Source organism: Perna viridis, chromosome 12 (genome assembly GCF_037379345.1).
Source record: "Perna viridis isolate PV_CMFRI_1.1 ecotype Kerala chromosome 12, ASM3737934v1, whole genome shotgun sequence".
NCBI classification, from domain to species: Eukaryota; Metazoa; Mollusca; class Bivalvia; order Mytilida; family Mytilidae; genus Perna; species Perna viridis.
This window is the reverse complement of record NC_142456.1, coordinates 31,589,708-31,614,132: the sequence shown is the minus strand read 5'-3', so window position 1 is coordinate 31,614,132 and position 24,425 is coordinate 31,589,708. Positions and strand designations below refer to the sequence as shown.

At 31.8% G+C, this 24,425-nt stretch overlaps 1 protein-coding gene across 3 annotated transcripts in view; it reads left to right on the top strand.

The window, feature by feature from the left end:
* LOC148602036 (uncharacterized) overlaps nt 1–24,425 on the top strand; it is a 75,428-nt gene that overhangs the window by 23,686 nt on the left and 27,317 nt on the right. Inside the window, exons 3-14 of one of the 3 annotated variants that reach the window (XM_088554470.1) lie at nt 2,951–4,599; nt 5,801–5,933; nt 6,564–6,700; nt 7,710–7,935; nt 8,423–8,508; nt 12,351–12,383; nt 14,139–14,252; nt 15,617–15,703; nt 19,620–19,709; nt 20,234–20,425; nt 21,448–21,678; nt 23,388–23,408. In XM_088554470.1, coding sequence (XP_088410596.1) covers nt 3,041–4,599; nt 5,801–5,933; nt 6,564–6,700; nt 7,710–7,935; nt 8,423–8,508; nt 12,351–12,383; nt 14,139–14,252; nt 15,617–15,703; nt 19,620–19,709; nt 20,234–20,425; nt 21,448–21,678; nt 23,388–23,408 — 2,909 coding nt within the window. In that variant the 5' untranslated portion in view covers nt 2,951–3,040. The remainder of the gene's footprint in view (nt 1–2,950; nt 4,600–5,800; nt 5,934–6,563; nt 6,701–7,709; nt 7,936–8,422; nt 8,509–12,350; nt 12,384–14,138; nt 14,253–15,616; nt 15,704–19,619; nt 19,710–20,233; nt 20,426–21,447; nt 21,679–23,387; nt 23,409–24,425) is intronic. The other 2 variants (XM_088554472.1, XM_088554471.1) reach the window with 2 other exon arrangements.

Sequence of the window (24,425 nt, the reverse complement as noted above, 5' to 3'; positions counted from 1 at the left end):
GTGGCAATCAAAATTTCTCCACCCCATTATCCTTGTGTCCCATCCCATTTTTCATTTCATCATCATTTCATGTTCATTTTATCGTCCACTTCATGTTCATCACCTGAATATAGCTGAAATACTCCTGCTCGGGCGTTAAACCCCAACAAACAAACAAACAAACCAGTTCTACAATGTACTGAAAAGCAAGTATTAAATTTAAAGAAGTTCTAATTCGTGCATATTTAGCAATCTGTCTAAAAACTCCAAAATAAAAGTCTGAAATATATTTCCTCTAGGTTAAATACTAAGTGAACCACTGAGCATCGGTCAAAAGTTTTTTTTACACCTTTCTGCCTCACAATCACGTGCCAAAATAACTCGCCATACAGAAAACAAGGTAGGCTTCATCTGACAAATGCTCATAATCTTCAGTCACAGTTCTCACACCAATACTACTTCAACGGCTCTGGGTTGAAAAAATACAAAATGTTTTGGGGTTTATATAGACATGTAGCATCATTTTTGGTGTCACTATGGTATGTTTTTTTTTACATTCAAAAGGAGGGGCACAAATACATGAACATTTGGACTCTCCAAAGTGAAAGGTCTGCTGTAATCTTGGCAATGGATTTAAAATTTATCTTAGTCCAGAAAAAATATAGCTAGAAGCTCTTGCCAAACATGCCAAAGTTCTTGGTTAAGGCCAAATGAAGTGAAGCTGACACAGTAAAATTAAAAAATAAAATTTTCATATGCTTTGATAAACACCTGTAAACATATATTTGTCTGATATGCCCCACCCCCCACCCCACCCCTTAAAATTAAAAAAAAAACAATAAACTATATTCTCTTTTGATAAAGCTAACTTACCAATAAGACTTACACGTACATGTATGTATGAGGAGATAAGAATTTTAATTTAATACTTGTGATTCAAGGCATGAATGATATAAAACAAAATCTATAAGACCCAAAAAACCAAATTTGTAATGGCTTGGCCTAATCAAAGATTATAAACATTAAGTATTTAATTCTAATCACCATATTTCATATGTAACGTTTTATCCGTTGGTTAGGAACCATACCCACTCCGGATTGACAGTATTTGGTTATGATAAGGACAATAGGTGCATTGGCTTTAGTTTTGAAATGGTAAGCCAAATATGAGACTTTGGAATAAAAAAAATATGGCCTTTTGACATTATTGTTTTAAATTGCTTTCACTTGACAAATTTCAAGGGGATTTCTAATGGTTCTTAAGGACGTTCAAGGCTGTCCAACTTCATAAAACAGTTTGACAAGTTTGGAGAAATCAACAGATATTTTTATTCTTTTTCGCAAAGAAGTTTTTATTAGTTTTAAAGTGCAAACTCAGATACACAGTTTGGATAATTATATTTGATGTGCTAGCATGAAGGAAAACTTAATTTCCAGTAATTTTCTTACCTAGTCTTGTTTTGAATGGAGCATAAAATATGTGCAAGGTAAGATTCGCTCCTATTAGGTTTTTAAGACTTTATTAATCATATAGGTTTATAGCCCTTATTACAAGTTTTTGACAGGTAAATGTCTATTTTCTTTTCTTACAATGGTAAGAAACCTATTAGGTTTTTAAGACTTTATTAATCATATAGGTTTATAGCCCTTATTACAAGTTTTTGACAGGTAAATGTCTATTTTCTTTTCTTACAATGGAATTGGATTACAAAGTTGTTAAAATAAACACCATTCACTGTCATGATTTGATAATTCTTCTGTAATTTATTGTGAAACTGGGAGGACATTACTTGAATGTGTCTCCTCAAGTGGTTAAGCTCAAAGGAGGGCTTTTAAGATAATAAGCTCACTCATATACATGTACTTTGGAAAGGTGCAGAAGGTCTTTATAAAATTGTGAATGTACTTTAATTGCATTGTGTCAAAAACATGCATGGTCAAAGTTCTAGGATTTCACTTTTCCATCAACTGGGTCAAGTGCAAATTTGGTGTGTAAAAGTTGATTATGATGCCCCATTTTCCCTTAGGCAAGTAGAAAGCTTGATTTTTTTTTTTAAAGAATTTGTTAAGTTTAGAAAGCAAACTTTAAGTGTGGGAGAGTTAATCTTCATTTAGAGTTTTTCCCTGGAGACCTAAAATTTTGAAAAATCCTAGAACACTTAAGGGCAACTCAGCTAGTGTAGAAAAATCTAAGAGGGGGCTTTCCCTACCTGTTCATACCTGGCCTATTCTACCAGATTTTGTAGAAACAGGGTTGATCACTTACTATTATACTTTTTTTCTGTTTATTGAATATATTTTGTATTGTAAAGAAGGAATAACACTGCTTAATATGACTTCAGTTTGATGTCGGAAAGCAATGTTATAAATTGAATGTGCAATTTACTGTGGTTGGTGATTGTACAACATTGTAATTGAGAAAATGCCACAGCTCAATTTTGATTCATGGAAAGCAATGATATTATTAATATTTTAACTGACTATTCTATTGGAATATTAAAACCACAAAAAATGGTACCCCACAAAAAAATAGTACGTTCACAGTAATGAAATTACACTGTTTTCTTTTGATTTCATTGTGGTGCTTGATATTCTCTTTCAGTTTTCTTACTTTTGACTTTAACTTTACCAGTGCTAACCTGTTTCATGGTACCAGATTTTGGTGGTGTCAGGGTTGCTCATTAACTTTGAGAACTTTTTCTGTGTATTTTGAATCATTTCCAGTATGTTGGTAGCTGATTTTCTTTCTGTTTTCTGATATTCAGATTTCTTAATTTCCTTACCCTACCAGTGCACCTGGTCCATGCTTCCCTTTAACCATTGCTGCCTTTGATTTGAAGGACTGTCCGTTGATAATAATTACTCAGTGAACTTTCATTGCCTTTTAGTATTACAAATTAGGTACTTGGTAAGCATTTATATTTATATTATACTTGTTTTACGATAGAATACTACATTTTTTTATTTTCAGCCAACATGACGGTCAATGAAGCATTTGTCACTATACTTCCTAGAAATATGAAACCAATTCAAGGGAGATAACATTTTGACAAATAATGCAATGCAGAAAAATAGAATGTTCAAGGAGGACATGATGTATCCATTTCCGGATCTAAAGAACCGATTAGATAATGGACGTACATACATTTCACACAGAAAAGAAAGGGATCCAATCAGTAAATTGAGTCATGGGATTCGGAGATTGGAAAATAGGGTGTTCCGCTATGATGTGGAACAAAGACAGCTAGCATCAGAGTTTGATGATGAGGGTAATATCAGAAAAAAATTACATTTCACAGATGATGAAGAGGATGGGTTGGATTTTACTGATAAAATTGCTGCATTTAGGTCTATTTTAAAAAGGCCAATACGAAATGATATTGAGGATCAAAATGGAAATGCTGAGTTCATAAGCCCAAGGCCAATAGGTGTTGATGCTAAAAATGATGCAAAAAGGAAGAAAAAAATTCAAGATTTAAGGAATGAAGAGAAAATAAAGGAAAAACTTGTGGATGAAGAATTGGCAAGAATGTCATACCAGAATTATGAGGCCATGCAACATTTAGAAAAATACTCAGGTTTATTAACAAAAGTTGGAGATAAAGTGAATTCTGTGAGTGATAAAATGAAAGTAAAGACTGATTCTTCATTCAAACCAAAGTTAGTTCAGGATAATATGGATTTTGTTTTAGGTGGAAAGGACAATCAAAAAACTAGTGCTAATTCTAAATTTCAGGATTTAGATAAAGTTCCAGAACGAGACAAGGCTACTACTTGTATTTATATCCATAATTATGAGGCAGTGCCAAAGTGCCAAAATTGCCAAAGTAGCTTGTCTTGTAGAAGTTGCCCAGATCATATACATTGCCAAAATTGTGTTAGAGATTCTTCTTTATCTAGTAGGCAAGGTAATTTAACTTGCCCAAAGTGTAATGCTCCACTTCTGGAAAATGGCATTGGTTTTGGCTCAAGTCAGAAAGGTTCAAAGTTCATTCAAAGTAATGTTCCACATTTTGACCCTATACTGGAAAGTTCAAGTAGAGAACATAATGGTAAACTTTCTGATGAGAGAAGAAAAAATGGCAGGAAAAGTGACAAAAATTCTAGTCATGTGATTCAGAGTAATCTGAAGCAAAGGACATCTAGGAAACAAGATGTTAAATCACATAAATCAAAACGCTCATCTGAACTTGACGCTGGTGCATTAACACTGGATGATCTTAAAGATCCTCCAAAAAATGAGAAACAGAGGTACAATCGAAGGGAAAAATCTAAGTCAAGGTACTCCTCAGAGGATAGGAAAAAATCCAAAGTACGGAAAAAATTAGAGGATGATTTTGACTTTTCCGATTCTTCTTTGAAGGAAAACATTCCAAATGGAAAGAAAATCAGAAACAATATTTCTAGTCAAAAGTCAAAAATGACTGATTCAGAAGAAAAACGACTTAAATCAAAAGTTGCTGAACTCTTCGGAATTCCAAATGGCATTATAGATCTGAAAATTCCAGAACACTTACAGAATAGTGGGCAAGGAGTGATGGAGGAAATCCAGAGAAATAAAGCATTATTACAGACACAAATACCCAATGGTCATCATCCATCTTCTGATGGGGAGGCTAGGTATGTTTTTATGTCATATTTACATGTAAAGACTACAATTCTCCATTTTTACGTCATGGTTTACTTCATCAGGTTGATAGCATTAGCAATTAAGTTCTGAAATTATGGTTAGACCTCATTTTGGGTAATATCCTTCACATTTAAAATATTGTTTTAACTTTTTTCCTAAAATGAAAATTGTGTTTTGCATTAATTTCTCTGACAAATAGGCTATTGTCACAGTATGTGATTAATAGGACTCCACTATATTACAGATAAGATAGGTTTTTGACTGAAAGATTGCTTTTTTTCGATTTATCATTAGTAAGATGTGCATTTAGTAAACAAGATCCTGGGATCAGTTGATTAATTTTTAAAATTGCTGTTCTCTATAAGAATCAGGCAGTGGGTAAAAGACACAAGTCTTTCCATGAAATCTTATTGAAAATGTAATCTGAAATGCAGAAATAGTATTCATTTCTTATTTTGTTTTTGTTTTAGAATTATATGAAATGCTGCTTTATGCATTTCAATTTTATCATCAAAGGGAGATAACTCACATTCCCCCCCCCCCCCCATCATCATGATAAACTATGTGCCCAAATTGTCAAATTTGTATGCTTTTTTTTTTAGCATGATTCTTTTTTTTTTTCACTTTTGCCTGATTCTTACATATTCTAGCATTTTTTAAAATTACTTATCGATATAAACAACAAGAATATTTCAGAAAGCAACACTCTGCTAATTTTGGTATGGATAGCAAGGTGCTTAGAAGTTTTTTTATAGATTAGCCTGACTAGTTTCAATCCTTGATTAGATCTTTCTTAGAATCAGCCAATGTTGGTGTGTGTTGGTGTACTACACAGTCAAATGTGCCACATATGATAATCATATAGTAATCATATGACAATCATATGATATTTAACACGAGATCTTTAATCCTGATTCTCATATGATAATATGGGCTTGAAAACATATGATAATCATATGTTTGTGAAAAACATGTGATTTTCATTTGTTAACTGAAACATGATTATCAGATAGTACTCAATTCATATGATAATCACATGATGCAAACTATCTGATTCTCTTGTGTGGCACATTTGCCTGTGTAATCATGCTACTTGGTATTTATACTCAGTTATCAAGCCAAGTAATCCAATTATTTGGTTATCCTGAGATGATTTTGTTATTCAATATTACGATTATTTTTTATTTGCAGGTCATCAGATGGTATAAGTGTAGCTGGTTCAAACAAGTCTACTGGTTCCCAGTCTAGTACAATTCTTGCGGTAGAACTATTACGGAAACTATACAATGTGGATCAGAAAACCAGAGAGGAACTTATATTAAAGGTATAAGGTTGATAGACATGATAAAGATTGGCCATTGTTTAAAACACTGAAATATGGGTAGAAGATTGGAGCAAGACAGAATAAATACAAATACAAGGAAATATACCATAGCTACAGGGATGATTTTCTTCCATTTTTTATCGGATTTCCGCTATTTCAAATCGAGATATTATTGTTACGATTTTTTTTTTAATGTATATTTACTCCTGATTTTACCAATTTCTGCTTTGTTTGTTGACCTCGTAATATCATCCCTGTAACTAGACCCAGAATAAACCAAAAACTTGTTTTAACTAGTTTGCCTTAGGTTTCATGAACTGGTCTTCATTGTTTACCAATTAAGTAAAGTTGTAGCTACATTGCTATTGGAGTTTTTCATATTGAAATCCAAAGATTATCTGCATGATATTTTCTGTACAATTTTATGTATCCAGTAATATTGTAGAATACATGTTTTGTTTTTTTTTTTCATCCCTGTTAGATCACCAAAGACAAAAAAAGAATCTTTGGCAATATGTACAGACTGTTTTACATATTTGCCCTGCTTTTATGTAGTGCACTTAGACGCCATAAGAGTAAGAAATGATGTAAACATAACTGTCTGTTTTCATTTAATTTTTTATTGTTCAGGCCAAATGCTTCAGAAGATGGCTAGAAAATATAAGGGGATCTGGACTGAAAGGGAAAGGTGTCAGTTTAGAAAATGTGAATGCTATTGAGCATGCTCAACTCATTGAAACTGCCAACTATGGTGTGTGTCTTCAGAGGTAAGGTCGTGAAAATCACTCTCAGCTGTCAATGTTATTGAGCGGTCCTAGTCTGTCTTATATTCTCACCCTGAACGCACAGGGTTTTAAGTACTTCTCTTTCTAAGAATCGGGCAAAATGTATATAAGGTATTGCACATGAAGAAAAGTTGCGCTATCCAAGTATTTATGCCTGATAGCCTCCAGAAATAACATCAAAATGTTTGTAAACTTTGCCTTTTTTAAGATATTGATTGGTCAAATTTAGTTGAAATGCATGATGGAAATATGGCTAGAAAATTTTCCTGCACTTTCCCTCTATAACCAGCAAAAAATAATCTGTCACAGATGTTTTGGGATAAATTTGAAAAGCATTTTGGTTTTTAACTAGATGTATTGAATATATATGAGGCAAAAAAGACCAATTTGAGAACAATGATGTGCCACCCATTGCCTGATTCTTGCACAGAATGGTACTTAATTGCTTTGAAAGTAATAAATTCTGAATTTGAGATGAGTGAAATGTTACCATGAACAAGAAGTAAAAAATGAAACATTTTAAAATATTCATTTTCAACTTTAGCTGAATGCAAACCTGATTTTTCTTCAGCATTTTTAAAATCCTGATTCTCTTTGTCACAAATGACCAATAGATTATATTTTATAAAAGAATGAATGCTGGTTCGTTATTTGCTGCAATGGTGAGAGTGTATATATATATATATATATATATATATATATATATATACTTTAAAACAAAGGGAAAGAACTCTTTGATCTGTACATGATTAAGTTAATTTGTTACTACATGTTATACTTTGAACATAAATGATTTCATTGACTTTTAATGTGGAAACATCGTTGTTCTGTTTGGCATTATAATGAGATAAAGAAAAATTGGAACCAAAAATAAATTGGTGGAATAAAATTTACCTTGTGCCAAATTATCATAGGATCTGCCTGATTTCTGCATGGTCAGTCTCTGAATTAAACAATTAATGATAGAATAAATGATCTTTTCTTATTGTAGGGCAGAAATATTCAACAGAGAGCATCTGTTGCGTATCATGTTAAAAAGATGGAGACGCCGCTGGGTTCAGCATGCCGGAGGGAGAGCTGCCGACACATTACATCGCCAACATACCCTTAAGAAAGGAATGAATGCATTTAAATGGGCAATTAGTAGGTCAAGGATACAAATTGAAATCCTCCAATCAAGGGCTAGAGCAGTATTAGTCCAGGCGACTTTTATAAAGGTAAAACTATTTTGCTTGATCAACTTCCTTTGCGATTATACCATAAAAATCCAAAACAAAAACTGTCATGTGACTTTTGCAGAATCTTAAATTGATATACCGGAACTGTGATTCTTCTGCATTGTTGACTTTGATACCGCCTTCTTTCACGCTCACCCTACCAGTGCTCCTGGTCGATGCTGTCAGTTTTTAGTGGAGTACAAGTTGCTTATTTACTTTTGTTTCTTTGTACATATTATTTGGGTTATTTTATGTTCTTTGTTGTGTGTGTCTGATTTCCATGTCTGGTCTTTGTCCCTGGATTACATTCTTTTGATTTCTGCTGGAATCTGGTTCTCTTGATAACTTTTTCAATGCAGGGATATAAATAAATAAATATAATGATTTCAATCTTTTCAATAAATTTTTGAGAAAATTTTGCCCTTATATCAGCTGTTTTCTTTTCTCTGATAAACCTAATTTTTGAATGTTATTTTTTTTTTTGCAGTGGAGGAAGAAGGCAGAAGCCAACAGGAGAATGAGACTAGAAATGTCTTTTGCTAGGTGGAGGATTTTTACGTCAGAATCACAAAAGTAAGCTATCATACTAAGATTTAAATTCCTAGGACAACATTATGGCTGTTACTTTTTTACTGAAGAAATACGCATTAATCAATTTAATTCCCCATTGTCATATTATTGGTGAATTAGAAGAATGTTCCTAAAACTCAGGTTGTTCATTAACATTTTAAATGCCAATCTTTTTATAATGGGCATATTATGGTACATCACTGTCTGTCTGTCCAAATGTCTTGTGATTACTAATATGATGACAGTATTCTCCCTAACCATTGGTAGATTTCCTATTAAATGCAGAAGACTTTTGGCCTAAATGCAGCAGCTTTGGAAGAAATAGATACATTTATTACACGTGTTAATATTAAAACTCTGAAATTTCTTCCATCCATTGGGAAAAAACATTATTTTGCTTGCTCCACTTGTGGAAAAGATGTAATATCTCAGCACCTCATGTAAGAAATCCAAGATATTCAATAAAGCTCATGAAGGATCTAATTATTCTTTCTGAAATAACCCTACCCCATTAATGGCGTGTGTAATACTTATTTTGTTTCAGATCTTTTACTTGATTTAACACAATTTGAAATTTGACCTTGTAACAGGGCAAAACTTGGAGTAAAATGGCACCTTGTTTAATCTTATTATCTTGATTTAAATAATTTAAATGGAGATTTTTATATCAGGCATAAAAACTAGAGAATTACTAATTTTATACTGCTACTTGAATCTGACATGAATTCTTATTTAGGTAGAATACAGTTTGTTTTTGGGTGGAATGTATTAGCCCCTTTCCACTTTTTAATTGCCTTAGATATCAAGATTTATGCACATGTTCATTTTCTATTCTATTATAATGTACTTCAAAGTTCTTCAAAGACAACCGCTATGGTAAAATTTATATGAACTTACCATGTTTTACCATGGGCTGGCCATTTATGTCAATATTCAATCCATTGCTGTTGTCAAGGTAAAACAATGCAACTTAAATGGTTGGGATGTAGTAAAACAATGATAAAAAAGAGTTTTCATGCTTTATTTTGTCATAAACTTCTAAAAAATTCATCTTAATTTATTCAGAGTTTATATTTTCTTTATATTTTTCCATGTGTTATTTAAAGTCTGTTATTGTTTGATGAGTTATAATATTTTGTTACAGCTCTTCACTGAGTTTCATGCAGTGGAACTGATAAAAATATTTACTTTTTCAAAGCCCAATCCTGATTCTTGTTAAACTTACTCAATAATCCTGAACAAAATTTAAATGATGTGCATTTTTAAGGAGGTAGACTTAGGGTTAGGGACACAACTCTTAAAAATCATTGGAACGTTTGTATTCAGCATTTTACATCAATCTTATGTAAGCATCCGGATTCATTTTATTCTGCTTCAAACGAAAGCTTGAGAGGATTTGGTGAAATTGAATATGATGCAAACATATGACTGATTTCATGACTTTTTGTATTGCGCTAGAACTCTAACAAATAGGCTTCTGGAACAGGGTTATGTTGCTACAAGATTGAAGTCATCACTACAGAAGTTTTATGGTCGTCATCATGAACTCGTCGATCGTTATGGTGTATCCATCAGCACCATGAAAACTGATTTATTCAACGCGTCATAGTTTTCCTTTCCTCGTTTGTCTACCCGGACTTGACTTTCTATGAGCAACTCGGCGGGTGTTTCTAGAAAAGCAGAGGACGCTTACCCTACCGGTGCACCTGGTCCATGCTCCCAGTTTTTAGTGGAGTCCGAGTTGCTCATTTACTTTTGTTACTTTGTATATATGATTTTAGTTACTTTATGTTCTTTGTTGTGTATGTCTGTCTCCATGTCTGGTCTTTGTCCCTGGGTTACATTCTTTTGATTACCGCTATAACCTTGGTTCCCTTGATTACTCTTTATGTCCCTTACCCTAGATCTATCTCCTTAAAATGTCCAGGGTACATATTATGTATAGAAGATTTACTGGTTGATTATGTTGGTTTTACATATCAGTTACTATCTTAAAGACATGCACTCTGAATGCCAGCTAAAAGTTTCTTTGTTCTCAAGCTTTCACTCACCTCTTTTAATTTGGGAGGAGGGGATATGAACAACATATGATAATAAGCACTCTAGTTAAAGGACATAACTCTTGAGATCAGTGATATGATTGTGTCATATTCAATTTCATCGAAGCCTTTCAAGCCTTCCTTTGAAACAGAATGTAATCAATCCAAGTTACTTTGATGCTTACATGAGATTGTTGTAAAATGGTGAATACAAACGTTCCAATGATTTGTAAGATTTGTGTCCCTTACCCTTGGTCTGCCTCCTTAAATACACAAAGTAATTCCTTATTCCTGTTTTCATGACAAATGGACTGTCACTCAGAATCAAGAAATGAATCTTGAATGGTTTAACAAAAACTTTTCATTACTTTGTGCCAATACACTGTCAAAGATTAAAATTGAAAGTACATCTCAAAGATATTTGAAAGTTTAAAGTAAATATTTATAGAGAATGCACAGTTCTTGTAAAGTCTTGTACCAAAGGCACTGGAGAAATTTAAATCCAGTGCAAAATTATATATATGTACATGTAGTCTGAAGTACTTAATCAGTAGAAATACATTTTAAAGGGCTTATTGAGTCTGTTTGTTCTGTTCTTAAAGTAAATAATAATCCATGACTATTTTAATGGTAGAAGTACACTATGTTTTAATTATAGTATTGATTCAAACTCCATATTGAATATTTAACAGTTTTGTTTACATGTATTGATTTTAAATGGCTAAAACTGTCATGAAATGACAAGAATTTATATATACAGTGTTTTCATGAAAATATAAAAACATTGTCTCATTCACTGAAATTACTTAACTTGTCTGAAATGACACATGTGATGTTAGTACCTGGAAATATGATTTTGATTGAAATTAATTTTTGATTGAAATTGATTTTTGATTGACCTATTGACCTATTGAAATAGGTCCAGAAATCTGCTAACATTTGTATTTCTCGTGTTTAGTTACTTTATGTTCTTTGTTGTGTATGTCTGTTTTCCATGTCAGGTCTTTGTCCCTGGATTACATTCTTTTGATTACCGCTATAACCTTGGTTCCCTTGATTACTCTTTTAAACTTTAATGTCAAAACTGGCACAATATTCTTGTTGAATTGAAATATCCTAAACACAGAATTTATTGCTTTGATTGATTATTGCAATTTTGTTATTTTTGGACAAAACTGCAATTCAATTTTTTTGGTGGTTTTGAGAAAAGTTTTTCTTGCAATAATGAGAGTTCAAATTATGACAAAAATAAGACTATGTTTTTCACTAAAATATTTACACATTCTTCTTTTAATTTGCAGGCTTCTGTTTCTCAATACCTCGATTAGCTGTCCTTAAAAAATTTACTTGCATAATTTCTTGTACATTTCCCATACTGAGTATTGTGTATATTTTTCGCTGCGTGCTTATTTTGGCATAGTTTAGCTGTCTGTTTAAAAATGCTGAAATCAATTCCAAAAAATAATTACTCTGGTCTTACGTACTTAGTGCACCACTTATCATCCGCCTAAATAAGAAGCGCCAAAATTCTTCAAACATAAAGTTTTACTTCAAAATTATCAACTATACAGTATTTGCTTGTTGCATGATCTTAACACAAAATCAGTTGAATGTAACTTTATCCTGGAAGTAACTTTTTAAACTGGACTTGGTTCTTAGTAAAGGACTTTTTTTCTTATTGCCTACATGAATAAAGACAACACAATATTGGAACGTCAATACATCATCTTTATCTTATACCTAACTAATCAAATTCCCGTAAAATCTCCAAAATTCATTATTGTATTTCTCATTTATTTTGTTCAGAAAAATATCCAGATACATTGTAGAAATAGCCATGTAAGTAGTGACAGTATACTGGTGTATTGTTACCATTACGCCTTTGTACATCAAGGTGGCTGGTTTAAAAAGAATCACAGTATTCATTGCACACGTACCATGTAGTAAATGAGAATTTCTGCACCAGTGTATCATTATAATTACTAGGTCTAATGGTATTTAATTTTTTTTATTTTTGCCCTTCAAAGTCCATTTTAAGTACATGATAAATCCTGCAATAGATGCTGAGGGCAAGCACTGAGGTCAGTGTAATGATTGCAATGTTCCCTGAGTGATAATTTTAGGATGGTATAATGTAATTCAAATTGTAGTATTATCACAAAACTGAAATAATGAAACATCGCAATAAAGATTGTTTTTTTTTTTTTTGTTTTTTTTTTTTTGCTGTATGGGTAGACACAAAAGGTTGAGGCACTTCCAGTATGGTGTGTATATGTATTTTATATGCTAGGGGCAACTCTTTTGCTGCACCAGTGCATAATGTTATTTTGGGGCCAGCTGCAGCCAGCCCTTTGGTGTGATATTTTCCGTGTCGTTCATTAAAGACCAATGGGTGGCACTTGGCTGACATTTTCATCCAGGTGGGGTTGTTGTCTCTTTGTCATACCCCACGATACATGTACCATTATATATAAGATAAAAGCTGGTACCATTTTAGTTAAAGGGTATCCTGGAACAGTGGGTTTGGCAATATAGTGAGTGTCATGTGAGTTTATTTGTGAGTCTGCCCATTACACTAAGATTTCAATATGACATTTAATGAACCATTAAATCATTGCAATATCAATACTTGTACATTATTGTCAACCATTACAAAATGGAAAATGTACACTGCATTTGCTATTCAGAAACTGGAGCCCTTATTGATGAGAAATATTTTGGATAAGGGGATACCTGTTGACGAGATCAATTTTGAAGTTAAGTCGTAACTACTCATTGGATATTCAACATCTATATATCAAACAATTGTCACTAAAAATCTTAGATAAATTTTACTGTTGTTTAATCCAACTGCACTCCTCAGGGGGAATTATTCCATCAAGTCAAAGTTCTGAATAAAAAGACCATGGAGAATGTGTGTACAGGACAGCTGTATACATAGCCTACTACATACCAGCAATATTTCATTTTGAAATAACCCATTAATTTTAAACTATGTGACATAGCTTTTAGAAGTACAAATTTAAAAGTAATTTGATGGATAAAAGATTTTAAATCTAAACCTGCGTGTGTTATTTCTTTCTGGTATGCTTACTTAAATAAGTTAATTTCACATCTGATTTTCGTTAATTTCTATATAATGACCCTTTTGGAAGTATTTACAGACAACTATTGATTTGTCTGGTTATATTTTTCTTGCCCTGGAGAGATTTACTATTGTATATAATTGGATAAGGGCTTTGACAAGGTTGGGTGTTGATGGGCATCCATTCATAAAAAAAATGAATTTTAACGTTTATGTCCAGTGAGTATACTGTATCATACACCAGCTTAACAAAATTCTGTGTAACATCTTGGAATCACCTTGTCTGTCTGTACGAATTTCATCTCATTTATCATGAGTCCTGATGGATTGATTGATTTCAAATTTGATAGTTGGACATTTGTTGTAAGTAATTTTGGTTGCAGGTCAATATCAACTTTCTGTACAAATGGGGGAATACATAGCACGATAGCAACTTCTTATTTGTTTATCCTTGTGAAATGAAATTTCCTGCTCTACCACTGGCTACATAAGTGTATATGTATTTTTAGAGTTAAAAGATTAAGGAAAGCTTTGAACAGAAAGTTACTGACACAGTCCCTACAGCAGTGGAGTTGTCGTTTCCAGATGAGACTAAAAGAAAATGCCGCAGACCATTACCATAGGTTTGTTATAGATGTAATATCAAATAATCTCACAATAAAGAGGCTGCATTTTGCCAGTCTGAAACTCAAACAACAACGAAAGTCAAGTTTAAAGCCAATCTCCTGTGCAGACTTTCTACATATCACCCAGGGTGGGATTTAACACAGAGTGTGGTAGAGGTGTAAAGCCTTGAAAAAGCAGATATACCCTCAGGGCAGGAGGTTAATTGGTTTTAAGCTGAATTTTACAGCGGCAAATAACAAAGCAACAAAAATATGTATTTTGCAAGAAGTGCCACACATGAGAATCACATGAATCGTATGTAATGTAACATTTGATTATCATATGTTTTCATTAACTTATGATTTATACTATATGTTAGCAAGCCTATATTTACATGTAAATAAGAGAATTAAGGAGATAGACTTAGGGTAAGGGAGATAACACTTAAAATCAGTGATATGTTTGTATCTTATTCAATTTCACCAAAGCTATCAAGCTTTCATTTGAAAGAGACTGAAAACAGTCCAAGTTACTTTGATGCTTACATGAGATTGATATAAAATGCTGAATACAAACATTCCAATGATTTGTAAGAGTTGTGTCCCTTACTCTAGATTTACCTCCTTAAATGAGAATCATATGACTATCATACATTAATAATCATATGAATCAAGCAACATAGGCACTGTAGAACTGAAGGAAAATTTAGAATAAAAATCAGTGAGTATGATAAGACTATTCGAAAACATTGGAGCATGGATTAGGTGCATCGGTTGAGTAAACTTCTTGTGCTTTTATAGAATGGAAGTCTGAAATTTATTTATAAAAGTTATTTCACTAAAGATTACAGTGAGAACATGAGTAAAATTACCTCAAAAGACATAAAAATAGTTTGGTTTGTCTGCATGTAGAAAACTACAAGGTTCTTTAAAAAAATACAGTGAAACCTGTTTTATCATACCCAGACTGAAGGATTTGTTGGGTTAGGTCAGGTGATTCTGGTTTCACTGTACTGCACAACTTGGTTACATCTGATACTGGGTTAGGCCATAATTAAAATTAATTTTTTTTTTCCCTAACCCTACATACCCTTTGAAATTGGTCCTATCAAAGTAATTTTATTGCCATTCTCTGATAAGATTTTTTTTTTTATTTTCAATGGAACATTTTTCACTTCTTTGATCATGGTTTTTACAGGATTATATGAACTAAGTGAAAAAATGTATTTTCCCTACCCATCTAACCAAAGCCAGGAGTCAGATCAGGGGAAACAAACATTACTTTAAGTGTGGCCTTACATCAGAAATAAGTTGACTTTTGATTATTGTTCACTGGTTCAGCATTGCAACTCTGAACATAATTGATGCGGTCTGTATTCTAGATCCTGTCTGCTGCATTATGCTGTAGAAGGATGGAAGCTGTTTACTTCAATGTCAAAAGAGAAGAAGTATAAATTAGAAATAGCTGCGTAAGTTGGTTTTGTTAACTGCTATTCATTTGACAGTTTAGCAATTATTTTAGCATATTGAATGGGGTGCCTAGTAGCTGTATTGCTGATTTGATCAATTTTAATAATCAAGTTTTATTATATGATCTGCTTGTCAAATTTCATTTTATCATATGGAAAAGATTATTTCATCTTTCATCTTATTATTTATGGCTTAGTCTATTACATGATTAAAAAAAATTCAGTTTTTCAAATATTTTTATATCATGATAAAAAAAAATTGGTAGAAGCCTGCTTAAAAGTTAAAAATTTTCCAGACTTTTGACAGTCTCAAATCTTATGTTGACCTTCTATCTGTTAAAACATTGGCTCTCCCTTTTCAAACAGTAAACCAAAATTGTTTCAAAACCATTAATTCCGTAAACTGTTTACTATGTTTTAGTAAATACCAGATGTGTTTTGTTACCAATTTTAATCATTTTCCTTTCAGGGAATATTTTGTGTAAGTCTACAGGCATGTTGCCATGTCAACTGATCAATAACTAAGATACATGTATAAACACTTTGTAACTGCTATCCATAATATTCAGAAGTTAGAACTCAAAACTGTTCTTTTACAAGTTTTCCTCTTTCATTTTAGTAAGTAATTGCCCTGATCTTTTCTTCCAAAGTTCATCAGTTATATGAACTTTTACCCTTTCCAGAAATTTACACCTGTTGTAAGTGGGTCAAATTTCTGACAAGATTTAGAGCTAATTTATAAATAAACCCTTTCTTCTATGCCTACTGTACAAGTGACCCTCTTGTCCATTCGACTCATTTAGGTATAGGTTTTCAAATATTGAAAAACAACTTGTCCATATCTTTTCAAATTTTTACCATAAAATCCAAGTCTAGTTTAATAATCTCCCATTACCATTCAGAGGTGATGCCCCTTTTTTAATGGAAATTTATTACTCTTTAATTCTTTTTCTAATTTTAGAAAGTGCACCAGCTCACATTTTTTCTGTTAATCTTATTCATAAAAATAAAGTTAATGGGATATTTATATCACATGGCCTGGAAGTTGGATATTTTTACACATCAGAGTAAAATGAGGTCTCTGTCTTCAGATGCAGATCTGAAGATTTTTAATGGGGTTTCCGAAATGTCATTTGTCATTTTATGCACCAAAAAATACAAGAAATCAGCAAAATTTGTATCCCCTTTCCCATGGTAGAATAACATTTGTGTAGCTACATTAGGAAATTTGTCTTTGACAAAGCTTTTTGGTTTTTTTTTTGTAGGAGGGGGGGGCAACTAGATCAGAAGTTTTGGGATGTCTTAAAAATTAAGGATAGTAGTAGATTTGATGAATGAAAATTGTATAGTCAGTTAAGTGTTTGAATACATAATGCATGGTATATTAATTATCATTATTTTGTAGTTTTTCATGGATTTTGGTTATAATTGCCGATAAGAGAGGGTATGGGTTGCACCAAGGGTGTTTCATGTTCGTGTTTTGAATTTTGATTGAGGGTTTTAGGCAGTCTTATTCAAATTAGATCTATCAATTGTTCCATTCAGTCACTGCATGTAGGATCTAACAACATCCTATCCTACTTTCTGTTTTGATGACCTTTACAGAATCCTTGGATTTTTCGTTTGATTATCATATCATGAAAGATGAAATCTGATTGGCTGATCAGAAAGTTCATCAGGCCTGGGTTTCAAAAAAAAAAATCTCAAGTTGAGAATTTCATTGAATCCTGTATTTTTCCTCAAATCATCAATTTTAAGTGATCATATTGGTTGAAATTTGAGATGAAGAAAATATAAATTTGAGATTTTTTTATGAAACCAGGCACTAAACAGAAAGTAGAATGAAGTGTTGGTAGATTCAACACACATTGACGTAATGGAACAATTGATAGATTTAATTTCAATTAAATTGGGTTTTAAGGTGTTTTTTTTTTTTTTTAAGTCTGTGAATGCAGTTTGATATTAGTGAAATAATGTATATTTTGAAGTGTGTGAATTTTAAACTTTGTTAATTTTAACTTACATGTAAAAATAAATTATATCCTGATGTTTTTTATTTACTTATTATTGTAGCAGAAAGTCAAAAAAAGCAATACTTGACTTTGGATTTATACCAAAAAAACATTATGAATGTTATTTTCGTCCTCTTCACCTAAAGTAGAATCTGATGTCTCTCGAAATGTTAAAATCAAATTGATACACAGCTAAATGTGTCACACATGAGAATGTAGTGGTTAGCATCATATGATTATCATGTGAATCGAGCATGATTTGATTATCATATGCTTCGGTTTACAATTGTGATTATTGCATGATTGTCATGTTTTCAAGTCAAAATTAACATATGAGAATCTTTGTTAATCATATGACTATCATATGTAAATCAAGCACCGTATGATTATCATATGCGGCACATTTTGCTGTGTATATGCGTGCTATAGATTTCTGTGAAACAGTTCTGATTTGAACAATTTTCAAACTTTTAGCTTGTTTTCTTTTTATTTAAATTTTCATTGCAGTACATTGTGTGTAAAGTGCAGATAAATAACACCATGCTTTAAAAAATTTAATTGTATAATACATTGTATTTTATTACAATTAATTTATAAAAATATTAATTGTAGAGTGTATGTTAAAATGCAGATTTTGTTATAATATTGATGTATGAGTTGCTGTATTTATTTATTCAAACCAGCTGATTTTGCAAAATTTAGATGTCCCATCTTTGGTTGCAATTAAATTTTCAGAAAATGATATTTTGATATCATAAGTGTTAGTTTCTTGCTTTCGTCATGAATCTCCCTATATTTCATTAAAATCTCTACAATTTCTCTTTTCATGTCTGTGTCAAAGTGGGAGATTTGGGTCATTTGTGGAAATTTCTCCTATCATATTTAAATTTTCAGCTTCAAATTGTAATACATGTGTAAATTACTTCAGTTCTTGTCAAAGCATGTGGTGACAAAAAAAAAATCTGCAAAAACTTCTGCTTTAGAATTTTTTAAGATTAACACCTATATTAATTCTTACGAATGATCTGGAAACTTTGCTTAAAACTTACTAAAACTGTCAGTGAACTGTTTTATTTATAACCTTAATTAGAAGAGAATGATATTCTATAACTGAATCATGACAGCATGAAAAACGTGTCTAAACCAGACATTGACCTGTGTAATCCAAACTGAATAAAACCTTTGGTCTGAAAGTAGTATGGTTCAGACATTTTTTACTGCGTTTTCACAGATTCAAAAGATTTTGCAAAACAGCTGGTTTCATTTTAAAAAGGATAATCAGTATGTTCTATCTATATTTCTAAAGAGCTTTAATGTTTGTTAGTGTTTTAAAGGAAGTTATGTAAACTTATAGAAAAGGTTATTAGCTGCTAAATGCTGGATATTATACTAATAACATATTCTAATTATTTAAAGACTCACTCAGAAGCATGTTTTAAAATGTTCTGCATGTGAAAAATTCATATAAAAGCCATGTTTTACCATGTTTATACAATTCTTTGAAACAAAGTGAGATAGGAGATTTCTTATTGAATATGATTCATGTGACTCAGAGTTTTGTCAATTTGGATGTTAGTATATAGTCATGTTTGTCTTAGTTGATCAAAAATACACAATAGCTTTCACATTTTGAGCTTTTAATTTAATCATAGTCAAAGAAAACTTTGATGACTAAGGTAATAAAAATTCCATAAAAAAATATTTCCTGTTATTTATGGTTTTAGCTAAAAGAATTTATACATTAACATGATTAAGGAATCTATAAGGGGTGTATTACATAATATAAACAAAAACTTCTCCGACAATTTTTTTTTTAAATTGAAAGCATACTCCTTCAATTATGTTAATTACTGTTATTATTAAATGACGTACTAGTTTAAATATCAGATCATTTGTCTTTACAGGAGACAGAACAATAAGAAGTTGATAAAGACAACCTTACGGACAATGACTGTTGTTTACCAGAAACACAGACTAGCCAGGGAACATCACAGGTTAAACACTTATTGGATCATGTTAACCAACTCATACTGGCCCTGACACAAAAAGGGGGATGCTCTATAGTGATCTGTCTGTCAGTTTATCTGTCTGCTCCTTTGTTACAAATCATGTCTAGGATGTAACTTGTTTTTACTTACAAGATACTGTGAAAGTACTTTTTTGTGGGTATCAACTTTCATGGGGAAAAAATATCAGTTCATAGAATCCTGAATTTGTGGGTTTGACAACTGTCTATCATACAAACATTTTAGAAAATTACCTTTTAGTTGTGGTTTACCAAACCCATGAATAACTTTTTTGGTAACAAATTTGCATGAAATTTGTATTCTGCTCTCTTCAGTAAAAATTTCTTCTAGTAGGGGACTTTGTACTGCCATGCAATAATTTCAGAATGCTTGTTTTTCCATATGGTATAACAAAATGAAAGGTATTATGAATTTATGTTTCTTCAGGAGCATTTCAAGTTTCACCTGTCTCATATTAAATTGTAAGAATCTGATTCAATTTGATCTTGTAGAACTGGTACCCTGAGGCAAGTTCTATTAGCCTGGTGCCATGCCACACATGTATTGAAACAGGAACGGGAACAAGATATGGCTGTCAGTATGGAACACTGGACACTTAGTACACTGCAGATGGCATTCACACAATGGAGGGAACAACTAATCACTCAGAGAGCTAGAAAGTCTGCTGATAAAAAACTTGTCAGGTGAGAAAAATCTGTTTACTGTTCATTATGAGAATAATGTTCATTGTAACTTGTTTTACGTTTTTTTTTTTCTATAGATGAAGTCAATTTTCGTCTTTTGTGAATAATTTCAAAATTATTTATTTAGAGGCCTTTTACAGCTTGCTTTATGGTATGGGTTTTGCCCACCATTAAAGACCATCTGATAACCTGTAGATCAAGTTAAATTGTTTGTTGCTTGACATTTGGTGGATGACTGTGTCATTGACAATCATCCCACATTTATTTTTGGCAACATGTTAGAATTTTTTTTTTAGTTCTCATAGTTGCGGATCTAATTTATTTGATTTTGGAGTGGAACGTTGCTTTTGAAATTCAGATTTTTACTATCAGTTTCATAATTCTGAATTTACTTCCGTTTTGTCTAAACCACATGGTAGTCTATACAGTGTTATGCAATATATACTTCCATGAGGAAAATCCTTTTGTTCTAGCCCAACCCCTACCTTGCAAGAGTATATGTCGCACACATTTATCAACTACCTAGCAGTAAAGACAAAAGGGTCTAGTAGCCAATTTTTGCATTTTGTGTTAACCTTGTAAAATTAGGTCGATAATTGGTTCATATGTCTCAGAATTTGTTAACTAAAAATATAAGTACATTTGTAGCATATTGAACTTTAATAAGTGCTTTTATAATTTTAGATTTTTCCAAGCTGAAGTAAAAAAACTTTTATGTAGTATTGACATGCATGTATTGAATTATAATTACTGTGAAAGTACTATTGTTCGTGTGGTACCAATTTCCGTGGTAGGCCAAACCACGAAATTTGGTTCATAACTACAAGGAAATTTCTATTCATGTGTATACTGAAAACCTCAAAACCACAAATTCAGTAATCCACGAACTTGCATTTTTTCGCTAATCCACAAAAATTGGTATCCGCAAATTAAAGTACTTTCACAGCATAAACCATGCCAACATCTTGATTTGATAACTATTTAGTAAACACTGTATTGATGTAAATTAATTGCTTCTTTAGAAATGCCTGGAAAATCTGGAAGGTCAAATGGGTGTTTAATGTCAGAGAAAGGATTGAGGTGGAGACCCAAGAAAGACGAGAAATTCTAACAGAGACATTCCAGACCTGGAAATCAAATGTTCTGGTTCTTAAAAAAAGGCGAGAAGCTGGAATTGTTTTCCTACAGAGGGCGCTTGTCAGACAAATTATCGAGGCTTGGCATGAACATACGAGTCATCGTAAAATGATCAGGTATGGCGTAATTACATGTATATGGTTTATGGATTCTTTTGTAAACTAGTTTTTTGAATAATAAATGTCAGTCGAACATTATATTTGACAGATCTGCCTTTTAAATCAAATTTGTTTTATCTTTGGTGTCATTTTTTTTTCAAACTGGTCTATTGCATCTATATTAAGAAATATTCCAGTTTTGAAACAAAAACAGATAAAACTTTGCAGTTTTGTCACTAAAATGAAGAATTTAGATCACTGTTTAAAATTAAATGTGTGAAAAACATATCACAGTTAGGCAGAAATCCTAAATGTTTTGTTGATCAGGATAACATGGATTTTGTTTTTATAATTTGTAAAGTTACATAGTTTTATGATAATTAGTGAAAATTTATGGGTTACATGGAATAAAAATCAGTACAATGTTTGAGAATAATAGGATAATTAATTGGCAAGAGTGATTAAACCAAAATATGACCAAGAGTGCTGAAGAACGCCTAGATTTAACAAGTGTGCAGAACTTGTTCCACTCACAAGTTAAGTCCTCCAGCGTTCTAGGCTCAAGTGATCATATTTTGGTTATTCATGATAATCAATTGATTATTTTATGTATTGTATAGATTTTCTTCATAATTTATTTTATTTTCAACATGAGTTTAAATTCTGTGATCGGCGAATTTATATTCCAGTTATGAATTTTAGGCAGGAGAAAGTCTGAGTGTGAAATTACCAAATTTATTGCACAGTGTGAATTATTGAAATTTATTAAATTAGGAACATTTGATAAAACACCATTTTCTATGTAATAATATAAACTTAATGTTACAAGCAATAGTGGATTTATACATTGAACTCTGTCTAAATTAAACCCCATTTTGACTTTAAGGAGATAGACCTAGGGTAAAGGACATTATTAAATTCTTAAAATCAATGATATGTTTGTATTTATTCAATTTCACCAAAGCCTATCAAGCTTTCATTTGAAACAAAATGAAATCAATCCAAGTTACTTAGATGCTTACATGATATCTAAATAAAATTGTTTATACAAACATTCCAATGATTTGTAAGAGTTGTGTCCCTGACCTCCATAAAATTGGTTTGGTTTTATTGAGTTCATAATACATTGAAATTGATTTTGAAGTGACATAAAAAGTGTCTGGTTTAGACAGGTTTCTGATTATTCAGGGGTCAGTTTGGACAAGTTTCACTGTATTTGTTTTCTTAGACTTAGCCAAAAAATGAAAAATTGGTACTCCACATATACTCACAGGAACCTTAAAAAGCTTAATTTTCAGTTCAGTTGTAATTGTTTAAACTTTGAATACAATTTATATGTTGCACTTTTGAATTTCATTGATAATAGACCACAATTTCATAGTTATGACTTAATTGTGTCAATCGAATTAAAAATAGACCTATCAATTGTTCCATTCAGTCACTGCATGTAGGTCTAACAACAATCCATTCTACAGATAATAGAATGGAGTGTTGTTAGATCCTACATGCAGTGACTGAATGGAACAATTGATAGATAGAATGGAGTGTTGTTAGATCCTACATGCAGTGACTGAATGGAACAATTGATAGATAGAATGGAGTGTTGTTAGATCCTACATGCAGTGACTGAATGGAACAAGTGATAGATCTATTTTTAATTCGATTGTGACTTGCGTAAATCAACCGAAAACTAATAGTAACATTAATGTTCATTATTACTGAATCAGAGCTAGAAAGGAGCGTAAGAGGTAATTTATTGCCAGACTTTTTAAACTTGGACCACAAGTTTGGCTCATGACAGGAAGTAGATTTTTTCACCAACAAATTTGGATTAAAAATAATTAAAGAAGCTGTCTCAAAATAAAAAATTTTAAATTGTCATTTTGCCAAACTTGTTGTTTGTTTATTCTCTTAGATAAATGATTGTCTCAACCTTTGAACCACTCCTTTTGTTCACGGTTGACTGCTAAATTTAGCACATTTACAGTTTTTTTGTTAATGTTTTATTTTGATTTTTCAGTTTCCCGATTTAACTTTCACGTCAAAATATTTGGTCACATTTGTGTAACATTCATTTGGTTTTTAAAATTCTGAATCTTTCTCTTCTATATTTTTGTCACCTACAATTGAGTTTGCATTGGTCACCTGTTTGTTTGAATGTGTGGATTTTTCCCATTATTATTTTTTACGTTATTGTGAGCCTAAGTCGGGCCTCAAAAATATGTGTTTTTCCAGAAACTCAGTTCAACCTGTTTTTTTCCAGTTTCAGCCTCACAGGTTTTTTTTTAACAAAGTCTTTAATACTGTTATTGAGAATGTTTCTACAAAGTCTTTAATACTGTTATTGAGAATGTTTCTGAAAATTAAAAAAAATTGTTAAGCCTAGCAGAACGTATTCGATTGACAAAAAAATCCACTTATGAGAATTCTGGATTTTATTCAAAAACTAAAAACTGATCAGCTATTTCAAAGTATGCTGATTAAATAAAAAAATAATAATGAATTAAAGCATTTTGCTGACTTAGAATCCAAATATAATTTAACTGGTTACCAGAAGAACACATTTTAGGTCCACCTAAAATATTCCAGGTCATGTGGATTTTGCCATTTCTAACATTTTTTTTTTAGAAGAAATACATGTGCATATATATTTTCAGATTTTTTATGCAGCACAAGAGCCCATTTACATGAACAAAATTTCTTTGACTTTTGATTTACAGTGATATTTGTGATATTCGATTTTTTTTTTTTTTTTTTTTTGACAA